General features: G+C 55.1%; 2 protein-coding genes across 2 annotated transcripts; one reads left to right on the top strand and one right to left on the bottom strand.

The window, feature by feature from the left end:
• On the top strand, positions 733 to 10,223 carry SPOUT1 (SPOUT domain containing methyltransferase 1). The gene is made up of 12 exons (XM_018055920.1): positions 733 to 826; positions 1,861 to 1,906; positions 2,241 to 2,366; positions 5,125 to 5,284; positions 5,522 to 5,611; positions 5,715 to 5,764; positions 5,988 to 6,118; positions 7,200 to 7,272; positions 7,380 to 7,478; positions 7,950 to 8,052; positions 8,196 to 8,343; positions 9,223 to 10,223. The coding sequence occupies exons 1-12, from the start codon at positions 791 to 793 to the stop codon at positions 9,289 to 9,291; spliced, it is 1,131 nt and encodes a 376-aa protein (XP_017911409.1). The 5' UTR covers positions 733 to 790; the 3' UTR covers positions 9,292 to 10,223.
• ENDOG (endonuclease G) lies at positions 9,380 to 13,254 on the bottom strand. Its single transcript, XM_018055921.1, has 3 exons — positions 12,410 to 13,254; positions 11,148 to 11,257; positions 9,380 to 9,727 (listed from the first exon to the last, which is right to left on the bottom strand). Exons 1-3 carry the CDS (start codon positions 12,914 to 12,916, stop codon positions 9,445 to 9,447), a joined length of 900 nt encoding a protein of 299 aa, XP_017911410.1. The 5' UTR covers positions 12,917 to 13,254; the 3' UTR covers positions 9,380 to 9,444.

The raw sequence follows: 13,668 nt of genomic DNA, 5'->3' as shown, positions 1-13,668 counted from the left end.
ACATGTTAATTACAAAAACTGAGGGGAAAGTCTGTGGGAACTCTTTACTATCTGTTCAATTTTTGGTAAACCCAAGTCTTCTCTTTGGCCACCTGATGCAAAGAACTGAGTCATTTGAAAAGACCCTGATGCTGGGAATGATTGAAGGCGGTAGGAGAAGGGAATGACAGAGGATGAGATGGCTGGATGGCATCACCGACTCAAGGGACATGAGTTTGAATTAACTCCGGGAGTTGGTGATGGACAGGGAGGCCTGGCATGCTGCAGACCATGGGGTCCAAAAGAGTCGGACACGACTGAGCGACTGAACCGAACTGTTCTCTAAAATAATAAAGTCTGATAATTAAAAGAGAGAGTAAATGAACGAATCTATAACTGGATATAATTACGGCCAGCTCTGAATCACACTCCAGCTCTGGGCCCCAAGACTCCATGTATAAAACCAAGCTGATGGTTGACTTCCGTGCTCGACCCGAGCCGGAGGGCAGCGCTCGGGCAGTCCAAAGTTTCTGCGCACTGGGACACTCAAGCCTGCGATGAGCTCAACACCACCACCCACACACAAGCCCCTACACCAGCGCCAGCTCCAGCTCACCGGGTACCGCCCCCCATCCGCCCCTAGACAGCCCACCCAGCACCTCCAGCCCTCCCCTGTCCACGTGCTCTAACCTCCCAGCACCTAGGCCACGCCCACGCGCGCCACTGGCTCTCCGATTGGACGGCTCGAAGGAGGTGTTACCGGAAGGGGTGAGTCTAATTGGCCGGGCGGGGCCGACGGTGTGCGGCGAACATGGCGGAGCGCGCGAGGAAGCGGCCGTGTGGTCCGGTAGGTGGAGAGACGTGAGAACCGTGCGGCAGGGCGCGGCCCTGGGGTTAAAAGACAGAGCCGCGTGGGGCCCTGTGGCGGGTCCGAGTCGCCCCTCCAGCCCCAGGCTCGTCGCTGCTCCGCGGCCGGAGTCTCCGAGCTTGTTGCCTGCTTGTGGCCTCAGTTACCCCTGTCCCGATGAGCAGCGGAGGTGGGAACCGGGGTTTGAGTCGGAGCCGGGACAGCGTTGGTAACTCATTACCTTACCGGAGTGAAAGTGAAGTCGCTCAGTGGTGTCCGACTCTTCGCGACCGCATGGACTGTAGACCACCAGGCTCCTCCGCCCATGGGATTTTCCAGGCAAGAGTACTGGAGTGGGTTGCCATTGCCTTATGGCCAATGGCAACCTTGCTGGAATTCTTATTGGCAACTCTGCCCGGGGTTCGGATTCGTGAGGCGGGACCCGGCTTCTTCCCGAGCCCTTTCATGACGTATCTCTTCTGATAACCAGGGCGGCAGTGGGCAGGTCCTGTCACCCTGCACCTATTCCCTCTTCTCTCCAGTAGGAGCTCATTTAACAATTTGCTGAATGCTTGCTATGTTCCAGCTATGGTCTCAGGCACTGGGGATACATGTCCCTGCCCTCCCGACGCTCTCTCTTGGGCAGTATTGTGTGTGTGTCTGTGTGTGGGGGGCGTGCCCCTCATTTCCTCACCACCCTCATTTAAAGGGGCTTCCCTAGTGGCTCAGACAGTAAGGCATCTGCCTGCCAATGCAGGAGACTCGGATTCGATCCCTGGGTCAGGAAGATCCCCTGGAGAAGGAAATGGCAACCCACTCAGGTATTCTTGCCTGGAGAATCCCACAAACAGAGGAGCCTGGTGGGCTACAGTTCATGGGGCCGCAAAAGAGTTGGAGACGACTGAGCCACTAACCAACAACTCATTTAAACAGAGGGGACAGCTGGGGAGCAGCAAGTGGGAACACCCTCCCCCCGCCAGCTCAGGTGTGACCATTCAGCCTCACTCCTGTATCTCTCCTGACTCCTTCTCCAGGGTGAACATGGCCAAAGGGTGGAGTGGCGGAAGTGGAAGCAACAGAGTAAGTCAGGGACTAGGGGGTGGAGGTGGGCCTGGGGAGGGTGGGCCCAACGGGGAGCTAAGTGTCTGTGCTCACCTCCCCCCGACCCCACTCCATCAGTACACAGCTGAATCTTGGGGAAAAGCCACCAGGTTTGTCCCCTCTAGGTCTTACTAGTACCCAAAATGGGGACGAGCAGCCCAGAAGCCATGGAAGGCTTCTCTGGCTGCTCTCTAGGCAGCATTGGAGTCCCCAGGCTGACCTCCTGAGAGGACACCACCTCCTGCGCTGTTCCAAGTCTTTCCCACCTCCAAGTCACTCTTCCCTCCACCAATTGGGATGTCCTCTTATCCAGAAAAAGAGGAGAAAAAGAAGTGGAAGGATCTCAAGATGACAAAGAAACTGGAGCGGCAGCGAGCGCAGGAGGAACAGGCAAAGCGCCAACAGGAGGAAGAGGCAGCTGCCCAGAGCGAGGAGAGGGGTGAGCAAGCCGGGTCCTGGGCAGGGCAGAGAAGGGCGGAACGGCCCTTAGGGGCCACTGGGCCCAGACATCTTGTCCTGATGGAGAAACTGAGGCTTAGAGAATGGGAGGGACCCAAAAAGCTGAGCCCTAACCTACTTACGTAGATTTTAGTTCTCTGGAGGGTAAGTGTTGTATATCATAACTTCTAGAACCTCATCATTGTAATGGCTGTTTTTACTTTTTTTTTAGCTCCTTTAGCCAGACTTTATTGTTTGAATATTTGCAACTGCTATTCTATATACAAATTTTAATTTCTTACAAAACTCTCTATTCCATATTGCTAGGTCACTTCACTCTCCATTTTTATGCTACATTTCCATTCAGATCTATTTCTCCAAATCACAATCTACCTGTTGGTGTGTTGTTTTGTTCAGTTGCTAAGTTGTGTCTGACTCTTTGCGACCCCATGGACTGTAGCCTACCAGGCTCCTCTGTCCATGAGATTTCCCAGGCAAGAATACTGGAGTGGATTGTCACAGTTTTTTCTTTTTTATTGAGCACTTTCTGTGTGCTTTAAGTTTATTTCAAAAATCCCAGCAAACATTGCAGTTAACGTTTCTCCAGCCGTTAAACTGAAAGTCCAGTTCGACTCTTTGCGACCCCATGAATTGCAGCACGCCAAGCTTCCCTGTCTGTCACCAACTCCCGGAATCTACTTAAACCCATGTGCATCTAGTTGGTGATGCCATCCAAACATCTCATCTTCTGTCGTCCCCTTCTCCTCTTGCCCTCAATCTTTCCTAGCATCAGGGTCTTTTCAAATGAGTCATCTCTTCGCATCAGGTAGCCAAAGTATTGGAGTTTCAGGTTCAGCATCAGTCCTTCCAATGAACACCCAGGACTGATCTCCTTTAGGATGGACTGTTTGGATCTCCATGCAGTCCAAGGGACTCTCAAGAGTCTTCTCCAACACCACAGTTCAAAAGCATCAATTCTTCGGCGCTCAGCTTTCTTTATAGTCCAACTCTCACATCCATACGTGACCACTGGAAAAACCATAGCCTTGACTAGACAGACCTTTGGTGGCAAAGTAATGTCTCTGCTTTTTAATATGCTCTCTAGGTTGGTTGTAACTTTCCTTCCAAGGAGTAAGCGTCTTTTAATTTCATGGCTGCAGTCACCATCTGCAGTGATTTTGGAGCCCAGAAAAATAAAGTCAGCCATTGTTTCCAATGTTTCCCCATCTATTTGCCATGAAGTGATAGAACCAGATGCCATGATCTTAGTTTTCTGAATGTTGAGCTTTAAGCCAACTTTTTCACTCTCCTCTTTCACTTTCATCAAGAGGCTCTTTAGTTCTTCACTTTCTGCCATAAGGGTGGTGTCATCTGCATATCTGAAGTTATTGATATTTCTCCGGGCAATCTTGATTCCAGCTTGTGCTTCCTCCAGCCCAGTGTTTCTCATGATGTACTCTGCATATATGTTAAATAAGCAGGATGACAATATATAGCCTTGACGTACTCCTTTTCCTATTTGGAACCAGTCTGTTGTTCCATGTCCAGTTCTAACTGCTGCTTCCTGACCTGCATACAGTTTTCTTAAGAGGCAGGTCAGGTGGTCTGGTATTCCCATCTCTTTCAGAATTTTCCAGTTTATTGTGATCCACACAGTCAAAGGCTGTGGCATAGTCAATAAAGCAGAAATAGATGTTTTTGTGGAACTCTCTTTTTTGATGATCCAATGGATGTTGGCAAATTGATCTCTGGTTCCTCTGCCTTTTCTAAAACCAGCTTGAAAATCTGGAAGTTCATTTCATGTATTGCTGAAGCCTGGCTTGGAGAATTTTGAGCATTACTTTACTAGCATGTGAGATGAGTGCAGTTGTGTGGTAGTTTGAGCATTCTTTGGCATTGCCTTTCTTTGGGACTGGAATGAAAACTGACCTTTTCCAGTCCTGTGGCCACTGCCGAGTTTTAGGGGTATTTCTAGTCTGGAGTATTAGGGGCCATATTTTACTGTAAGCCCAGTGGTTGTTAGTGATGATGGTGACAGTAGGGACAGAAGCTGAGCGCGTCGGCTGTCTCAGACACCAGGAAAGCCCTTTATCTCATGTGGCTCCCTTTGGACGATTCTGGGAGCAAAGGTGTGGTGGTTTTTCTGAAGTCAGCTGTTCTGCCTTTTGTGTGACCTTGGGTCATGTATTTGACCTCTCTAGGCTAAAGGTTCCCCAACTGTCTGTGGGGATCATGGTAGTACCTACTTCCTACGGTTATTGGTTAAGTTTATACCCATAAAAGGCACTAAGAATTATTATTATTATTTTTTTAAATTTTGGGGAGGCTGCTCTATAACATGTAGGATCTTAATTCCCCAACCAGGGATTGAACCCATGCCCCTTGCGTTAGCAGCATGGAATTTTAACCACTGGACCACCAGCGATGTCCAGTAATGATAAATACTAACTCTCATTATTATCCCATTTTGATGCCTGGAGAACTGAGGCAGTAGGGGACAGAGGATGTGAATATAGGTCAATGCCTCTAACCACTCCCTGCCATAGGTAGTGGTACGTCCTGTTTATGGGAGCTCTGGAGACCCCCAAGTTCATTTTCTTCTGGGGAGATTGAGATCTGGAGAGGGAATCTATGCTACTTATTTCAAAAATCCTCCCACTAAGAAAACTTTCTAACTGTAGACCTTAGGAGTAGAGGAAGGGAGGGGAGAGATGGCCCTGGCTGCTCCAGCTGACCATGAACACTCTTGTCCTGCCCAGGGCGGCACTACACCCTGAGCGTGGCCCTGCCAGGCTCTATCCTGGACAATGCCCAGTCACCGGAGCTTCGCACCTACCTGGCTGGCCAGATCGCCAGAGCCTGCGCCATCTTCTGTGTGGATGAGATCGTGGTGTTCGATGAAGAAGGCCAAGATGCCAAGTGAGGGGCCTCCAGCAGGGTCCCGGCGGGTGCAGGGAGCAGGGAGGGACTGCCAGGATTGGCTGGGCTGCACTTCTTTCCCTGCCTTCTTGCCTGGGCCGAGCATCCTGTCTGAATGCCCCCACTGTCACCCTGGTGGGTCGAGTTGCAAAGCAGGGGCACTGCTGAGGTCATACTGGGGGTGGGAGAGCTCTCAAAGAGAACCTGGTGGGCTGGACCCCTGTCTTTCTCTCCTAGGACTGTGGAGGGGGAATTCAGGGGAGTCGGCAAGAAGGGGCAGGCGTGCGTGCAGCTGGCCCGGATACTGCAATACCTGGAGTGTCCACAGTAAGGACAGACCTTCCAGACTGGGGCGGAGGGGCGGTCACGGTGCAGGGTGGGCAGGACATGGCCTCCCTGGGAACTTCCTGAGCTCTGCGTTCTTTCCTAGGTACCTAAGAAAGGCCTTCTTCCCCAAGCATCAGGATCTGCAGTTTGCAGGTAAGGCTGGGGGAGGGGACCTGATCCCCATTTCCCATGGATCATCCTCCAGGCCCTGAGAACTCACGGTCCAGTTGGGAAAGCAAGACCAGCTGGGAAAGCGTCCTGATGGCACACTGAGCTGGATCTTGGACCAGGGTTCCCAGCCTCACCAACCCCTCCACCGCCACCCCCATGCGCCTCTGCCCCTCCCAGACTCTTCCTGGCCCCTCTCCAAACGCAGGGCTCCTGAACCCCTTGGACAGCCCTCACCACATGCGTCAGGATGAGGAATCTGAGTTCCGAGAGGGTGTTGTGGTGGACCGGCCCACGCGGCCTGGCCAGGGCTCCTTTGTCAACTGTGGTATGAAGAAGGTAGGAACCCGTGGGGGTTTCGAGACATGCTTCCCAGACACTCCCTGGGTTCGGAGGGCACGTAGGGGGAGCCCTGGCCCTGGGCCTCTCTGCCTGCCAGGCCCCCACTGATGCAGATTTGAGCCAGAGAAATGCCTAAGATAGGGCTTAACAGATAGAGCCAGGAGCAAAATTTACTGGTTTTTTTTTTTTTTGAAAAGCATATCAACAGAAGAGAGCCCTGGTGCTAAAAACAAACCAAAACAAAACCCTGTAAAATCAAGTTCGGAGTCTCTCTAGGGCTGCTCCAGTGTGGTGCCAAGCTCTGGATTGGAGCATTCTTTTGCCGTCTATTAATCTCATGTCTCCTAGAGTCAGAGGGAGAAACATTTAAACGTATGGGGATCCCCTCCCCTCAAAAAGAACAGACCTGAGAGAACTGGCCAAAAGCAGACCAGGATACCCAGACTCAGATGAAGGGAGAAATACACGTGAAACCCTCCAAGGAGAAAGCCATTCTAAATTCAGAATTGGGACAAGGGACTTCCCTGGTGGTCCCGTGTTAGGACTGAGCTTTCACTGCCAAGGGCACTGGTTCAATCCCTAGTCAGGAAACTTAAGATCCCAGATCCCGCAAGCTGTGCGTCGAGGCCAGAATAAATCCATAAATTGGGACACAACATAGACATCAGGTGTCCTTGTCAGCTCGCATGTGGTCAGCATTCACTTCCTGCCAGACCCCGTGCAGGGTAACAATAGCTGTTGTTTATGGAAAGTCTTCTATTGACAAATGAGGAAACTAAGGCTCAGAGGAGTTAAGTGACCACTTAAGTGCCCCAAAATGTAAGAAACTGGGATTTCATTCCAGAAATACTTCCTGCTTTGTGCCAGGCCTGGACTGATCCTTTTCACCCATATCATGGGGTAGTCATTTTGCAAGAATGGTCTTTTGTGAGCAGGTCTGGCCCCAGGTGCTGGGGAGTAGGGCACAAAGGGTGGCCTGGACCCCTGAGACGCTCCTGTGTCTGGGAGAGCAGTGACCCCTGCTGCCCTGCAGTGGGGGTGGGGGTGGAGCAGCAAGTTTTTTCTGGCTTCCTCCCAGGAGGTGAAGATTGACAAGAACTTGGAGCCTGGACTTCGGGTGACGGTGCGGCTCAACCAGAACCAGCTCCCAGGTATCTTAGAGCGTCCCCAGCCCAGCCAGCCTATGGGCTCAGAGCCACTTCTTTCCACTTCCTTGTCCCCTCACCCCATCTTTACAGCGTGTCTGCTTCCTCCCCAGAAAGTAAGACCTACCGGGGGAAAGTCGTGTCGTCGCAGGACCCTCGGACCAAAGCTGGTCTCTACTGGGGCTACACAGTCCGCCTGGCCTCCTGCCTCAGTAAGCACAGAGCCTCCTCCTATGAACATCTGTCTTCTTCACTCTGTCTGAGGGACCTCAGAGAGCCCTGCTTGACCCAAAATTCAGACTGGGATACTAATCCTGCTAACATGCTGTGTGTCCTTGGGCAAGTGCCTTTCCCTCTCTGGGCCTCGAGTGCACTGCCTGGGATGCTTTTAAGGACTCCTGAGGCAAAGCATCTTTAATGATGTCTGCCGTGAGGCTGGGAATGGGGGCAAAAGGGCCAGAGAAGTCAAAGGTACTCCACTTGTTTTTGGAGTTCCTTCCTCCCCAACCTCTGCTGTTTGTCCAAGCTAGCTCAGGCACAGTCTCTGCCGCTCCATCCCTGACTTTGCAGCAGGAGTGCAGGCTGTGGCTCCCTTATCTCCACCACCACCCCCATACACACACGCAGCCAAGTGACAGTGGCTTGGGGGGAACAGGGTCCCAGTGAGCTGGCCTCCCCGGCAGGTGCTGTGTTTGCTGAGGCCCCCTTCCAGGACGGCTATGATCTGACCATCGGGACATCAGAGCGAGGCTCAGATGTGGCCTCCGCCCAGTTTCCCAACTTCAGGTGGGTCCAGCGAGGGGGCAGGGCACGGAGCAGGGGACCGGACTGGTGGGGACACAGCTGAACAACGGAGGTGCTGAGAGCCCTGGGGGCAGCATTCAGAGGGCTGTGATGGGCAGCCAGTGATCCCCTCCTGTGGGCAGCAGGCACGCTCTCGTCGTGTTTGGGGGCCTCCAGGGGCTGGAAGCTGGAGTAGATGCTGACCCCAATCTGGAGGTGGCGGAACCCAGCGTTCTCTTCGACCTGTACGTCAACACCTGCCCCAACCAGGGCAGCCGCACTATCCGCACAGAGGTGAGCCCACCCGCCTCCCCGACCTCCCAGCCCTGCCTCTTCACCACCAGCAGAGCCCAGAGCTCCTCTGTCTGGCCAAGGGGATTGCAGCTCTCTCCCTGTCCCTCGTCCCATCTGGGGCTACCCTGAGCCAGCCTTCTGGGGTGGTCCCCTCACCCCCTCAGCCTCTCTGCACAGCAGAACTACAGCAGGGATGAGCTGTGAGTGAGCTGGAAGCCAGGAATTGGTTTTGGTGCCCATCCAGCTGCTCCCAGGCTGGCTGACCCAGGACACCCACCACGCCTGCTCCGGGCCTGTTTCCTTAGCTGCACGCTCTGTGTCCCACTCCCCATGTCTGACCGTGGTGGTCAAGGCAGCCCTCCTCGCTGGTACCTCTGTCCCCAGGGGGACAGGATGCACCCTTCTCTCAGAGCCTTCCACCTGGGCAACACGGAATGCTGTGCCTGTGGGCACCTGCTGGGGGAAGGTGCCACTGCCTCCACTGATCTCAACGGTGGTGACCAAACATGTGGACAGCCTCAGTCTCCCTGTCCCCAGGAGCCCGACCAGGGCCAGGTGCTGTGCACTTCCAGTCTCAGCCTCCCGATAGGAACCCCTGCTCCCACACTTCCGAGGGCCCTCCTGCCCATCACCTCCCCCTCCCCAGCCGACCCTGGGAGGTGGGTATTATGATCAGCCCCATTTTACAGAGGAGACTGAGGAGCAGAGAGGTGAGGCGCTTTCCTGGCAGGGCCTGCAGGTGGCCAGTTACAGTAGACAAAGCTGAACCTGTTTCCCTCTCCCCACGCCCCCGCCCCAGACCCTGCTGATGGCAGCATACCCCATGGGCCGGGGTCCTGGGCGATGGGGCCACAGCCTGTTGCTCTGCTTGTCTTCCAGGAGGCCATCCTCATCTCCCTGGCTGCCCTACAGCCTGGCCTCACCCAGGCAGGTACCCAGCCCAGCTGAAGCTTCTGTGGGGCCCAGGATGGCAGAAAAGCAGCAGTGAAGCCCGAGGTTCCCACGGGTTACCTGGACAGACACACTCGAGACTTGCTTCCAAAAATAAAGACTTTTAAGTTGACTCAGTCCCCCAAACCCACAGTCCAGCTGGGGCTGTCCTTACTTGCTGCCTGCAGTGATGGCCTTCAGACTGCCTGCCCGTGCCAGGATGTTTGGCACAAAGAGCAGCCCCGAGGCCCGCTCAATGCTCTCGATGGGCACCAGGAAGCGCTCCAGCGGGATTGCCTCATCCACTGGCGCATTGGGCATCACATAGGAGCGGAGTTCGATCTGCCCGCCTGCCGCCTCCAGGATCAGCACCTTGAAGAAGTGGGTGGGCACCGCCACGTGGTTCTTGCCAATGACTTGGTACTTCACGTAGGACTTCCCATCAGCCTCCGTCCTATGGGCAGACGCAGGCACATGGCCTTTCAGGACTCCCAGGGGGCTTGTTCAGCCCCAAGGCCACCACCTCCAGGAAGCCTTCCTGATTGGACCTCCAGTTTGTGTCACCTGCAGGACCACCCTCTTAGTATGAGGCTTCTCTGCCCAGCTTGGCTCGCCCAGGAGACTGGGAGCTCCAGCAGGGTAGAGACTCATTCCTTTCCTGTTTTCCTCATGCCCGACACTGTGTTCAGGGAGAGTGGATGGTGGCAATAAACGTTGCAGAAAGAATCAGATCTTCATTCACATCCTCCTTGTGGACACTTGACTACTTGTCTGTCCCTGTGGAGGGTGGGCTGTGATAGCAGAATGCCCAGCACCAACACATGGCCTGGGGCACAGCAGGTGCCCAGAACACTGGACAGGTGACTCTGGCTAAGTCTCTGAGGAGTCCACTCCATTTCAGCAGGCCAGAGGAGGCACTGGCTAATTAAAGTGTATCAGTGCCTCGGCAAGCCTGTGCTGAGTCCTTACTACGGTGACATCCACTATCCCACTGTCCCTTAAGCAACCATGTGGTAGATAACGGGTATTATCCCCATTTTAAGGAGAGGATGTTGAGGTTATTTGCCCAGGGCACCCAGAGACAGGCTTCGCTGGTGGCTCAGTGGTAAAGAATTCGCCTTGCAATGCAAGAGAATGCGGGTTAGATCCCTTGGTCGGGAAGATCCCTTGGAGAAGGGAATGGCAATTTCCCAGTATTCTTGCTTGGGAAATCCCATGGACAGAGGAGCCTGGCGGGCTACATCAAGTACCTCCTACAGTAAGTAGCCCGCCAGGCTCCTCTGTCCATTAGATCACAAGGGTCGGACACAACTGCGCGACTAAACAACATCAAACCCAGAGACTAGGTGACAGGGCCTGGGTTCCGACCCCAGCAGAGCCAGCTGCTTGGCCACAGTCCCTTGCCCCACTCATCCCAGTCCTCAGCAGAAAAATCACCCAGCAAGCCCAGGGGAGCTCAGTCCCTTACATCTGGGAGGCCGGGCAAGCTGCACAGGGGCAAGAGTGAAGGCTTGGTTAGGAAGACACAGTTCAAAGCTGGCTTCAAGAAGGGATACCCCCAGCAGAGGAGACTGAAGGTGAGAACCCCATGCAAGGGTTGCTATCTGGGCAGAACATGAGTTAGGTGGATGTGACGAGAGAACATAGGAGAGGAACAAGGGCAGATTCAGGGCCTGGTACACACAGGCAGAGATGCGGGTACCCCCAAAGTCTCTATAGAGTAGAATTGGGGAGCTCAAGGTAGAGGATGGGCAAACTTGCCCAGGAACCAGATGAATGGGGACCTAGCGGTGTTGACCCAGAGCCTGGTGGGGAGCCTGGTTGGGCTGACCGGGAGGTGCCGCTGTCCCCAGGCCTCCCAGCTCTAGCCTTACCTGGGCAGGAAGAGTGGCCCCGTGCAGACATAGACATTTTGGTAGGTGCGGGTCAGACTGCGGCTGTACTTTTCCAAGTTGTTCCAGGCATTCTGGTTGAGGTGGGGCACCTGGCAGGAGAGGTGGGCTTCAGTGAGACTGGCTGGGACACTTGTAGTCAGAGGGCTGCCCCAGGCCTAGGGGCAGGCACTAGCACAGAGCCAGAAGGTTCCAGCAGCGGAGTGGGGATGGGGACAAGCATGCAGAGGAAAGGGAGGTTCATGGAAGGAGAGTCACTTGGCCGAAACAGAGCTCACAGAGGTGCTAGCTGCCCCCAGCCCAGATTGGGAGATCTAGCATCCCAGGTCTCCAAGCTGTTTCTCAGCCCCAAAGAGCCGGATGAAGGGCAAATCTCCCAGAGAGAAAGAGGCTTGCTCCTGCCCCAGGAGCTCATGGGAAGACCAGCTCTTTCAATCATCTCTCCCTTCCTTCTCCAAAGTCTGAACTGCAGAGCCCAGCAGGGAAGGTCAGAAATCTGACTCCACCACCTGCGCTCTCAGGTCCTCGGCACAGTGTCCAGTCAAATGGGTGGGGGTTTCTGCTCCTGGGTGAGCACGTCAGCTCAGAAGCTGGGACCTCACAAGTCTCACTCAGAGCCCCACCATCCATCTCCACATGGGTGTCAGGCCCTGGTGGGAACAGGGCTAGAGGAAGGACGGCTAGTCCAGGGCGCACAGTGGCTGCTCCTAACAGCCACTGCAGGCACCTATTTATCCTTTTACTCCTGGAGGGCAGGCAGGGTAGGGCGATGGATTAAAAAAAGCTCAGGGTCCCCTAGACAGACTGCCTAGGTCTCCTCCCACGGTGTGACCCTGGGTCGGTCGCTTTGTCTCGCTGAGACTTTCCTCATTATAGCTCTTATTTACTAAACGCTTGCCAAGAACCAGGAAGCGTGCCCGGTACTTTTATGTATGTAGACAGTTATCTTCAGTTCCTCTGCGCTACTGCAAGAGGCAGGTGAATAACAGTTTCATCCTGATTTCAGGGAGGCGCCCAGGGCCCTCGGGTTAAGATCAGAGCGCAATGGGTGCTCAGCGCCCCACTGCTCCATCCCTCCCGCCGGCGGCGCGCGGTGCGTGTGGCCAGGCGCCTGACCTAGAGGGCGCACAACTCAGCAACTCTCCCATTCTGCAAAGCGGAAAATCAAGGCTTAGAGGCGAGCGCTGGCCTCCGGTTTCGCCGCCGGGGTCGGGGGTGGCGGCGGGGGGCGGCGTAGGCGCTACCTGGGGCGCGACGTTGCTCAGGTAGAAGGTGTCGTCCATTGCCTTTTGGCTCCAGCGGTGGTTGGCCGCGGCAGCAAGGTGGCCGCGGTCGAAGCCGCTGCCGCGGTAGTCGGCGTTGGTGGCGCGATGGTACGCATGCACCGAGTCGTCCTCGTGGAAGTCGCAGGAGCTGCGGTCGCCGTCGCCGCGGAGCCCCTCGGGCCTCAGCTGCTCGACCACCCAGAGCGCGCCGCGGGTGCGCGGGTCGTAACACAGCACGTACGACGCGCGGCTCTTGAGCTGCGCCACCCCGGGCAGCCCGTACTTGGCCAACTCGCCCGGGCCGCCACCCGCGGGAGCCCCGGGCACCGCGGGAAGCCCCGCCGCCGCCGCCACTGGCAGCACCGGCAGCCGGCTCAGCAGCCCCGGCGTCGCCCGCGCGTCGGCCCACTGCCGCCGCCAGCCCTCGGCAGCTGCACCCAGCCCTGCGCCCAGGGCCAGAGTCAAGCCTGCGCGAAACAACTGCATGGCCGCGGATGGTGGCCCGGGCCTGCGGCGCTGAAGGGACGCCGCGACCTCCGGCGTCCGACCCGAAGGCTCTTAAAGGGGCCGCACAGGCCTGCGGGGGCCTACCACGGGGATGGAGCGGAGCGGAGGCGTGAGACGGCGGAAAGTGCGCCCCTCCACTCACGAACGCTCCGAGGTAGTGTCTAGTCCACAGTTGCGGGTCGGTGCCCACCGAATTGACCACCGGACTTCTTTGCCCCTTTAGGACGCGGAGTAGAGGGGCGGGGGCGTGGCATCACCACCACGGCTCATGATTGGCCGTCTCGGAACCGGCCCCACCCCATTCCGGCCCCCTCGGTCTCCACGGAGGTTCCCTCCTACTCCGCAAAGATCCCGGGGGAAAAAAAAAAGTTCTTAGCTCCTAATTTACACGAATGAACTGGGAAAACAAATCAGGAATGCAAGCATCCCCTACTGTATTCCTTATGATAGAGGCCGGGGAATAAGATACTCAGAAACAGGGACTGGTTTTGGACATTTTTAGCACATCAGATAGAATATAAGTCATAAAAATATTTTAAAATCATACAGCAGCTTGCTCACCAGCCAAGGTAATGGTGGTGGGGGGTGGGGGGTGGAGACAATACACAAAACTCTGAATCAAGAAAATGACTATCAATGTTATCAAGTATCTAATAAAAATTACATCTGCAAAGAAAACACCAACACGTTACAAGTGATTTTCTGCAGATAGTGGACTATAAATGACTTGT

This window comes from Capra hircus, chromosome 11 (assembly GCF_001704415.2).
Source record: "Capra hircus breed San Clemente chromosome 11, ASM170441v1, whole genome shotgun sequence".
Classification (NCBI taxonomy): domain Eukaryota; kingdom Metazoa; phylum Chordata; class Mammalia; order Artiodactyla; family Bovidae; genus Capra; species Capra hircus.
This window is presented reverse-complemented; position numbering and strand designations above follow the sequence as displayed.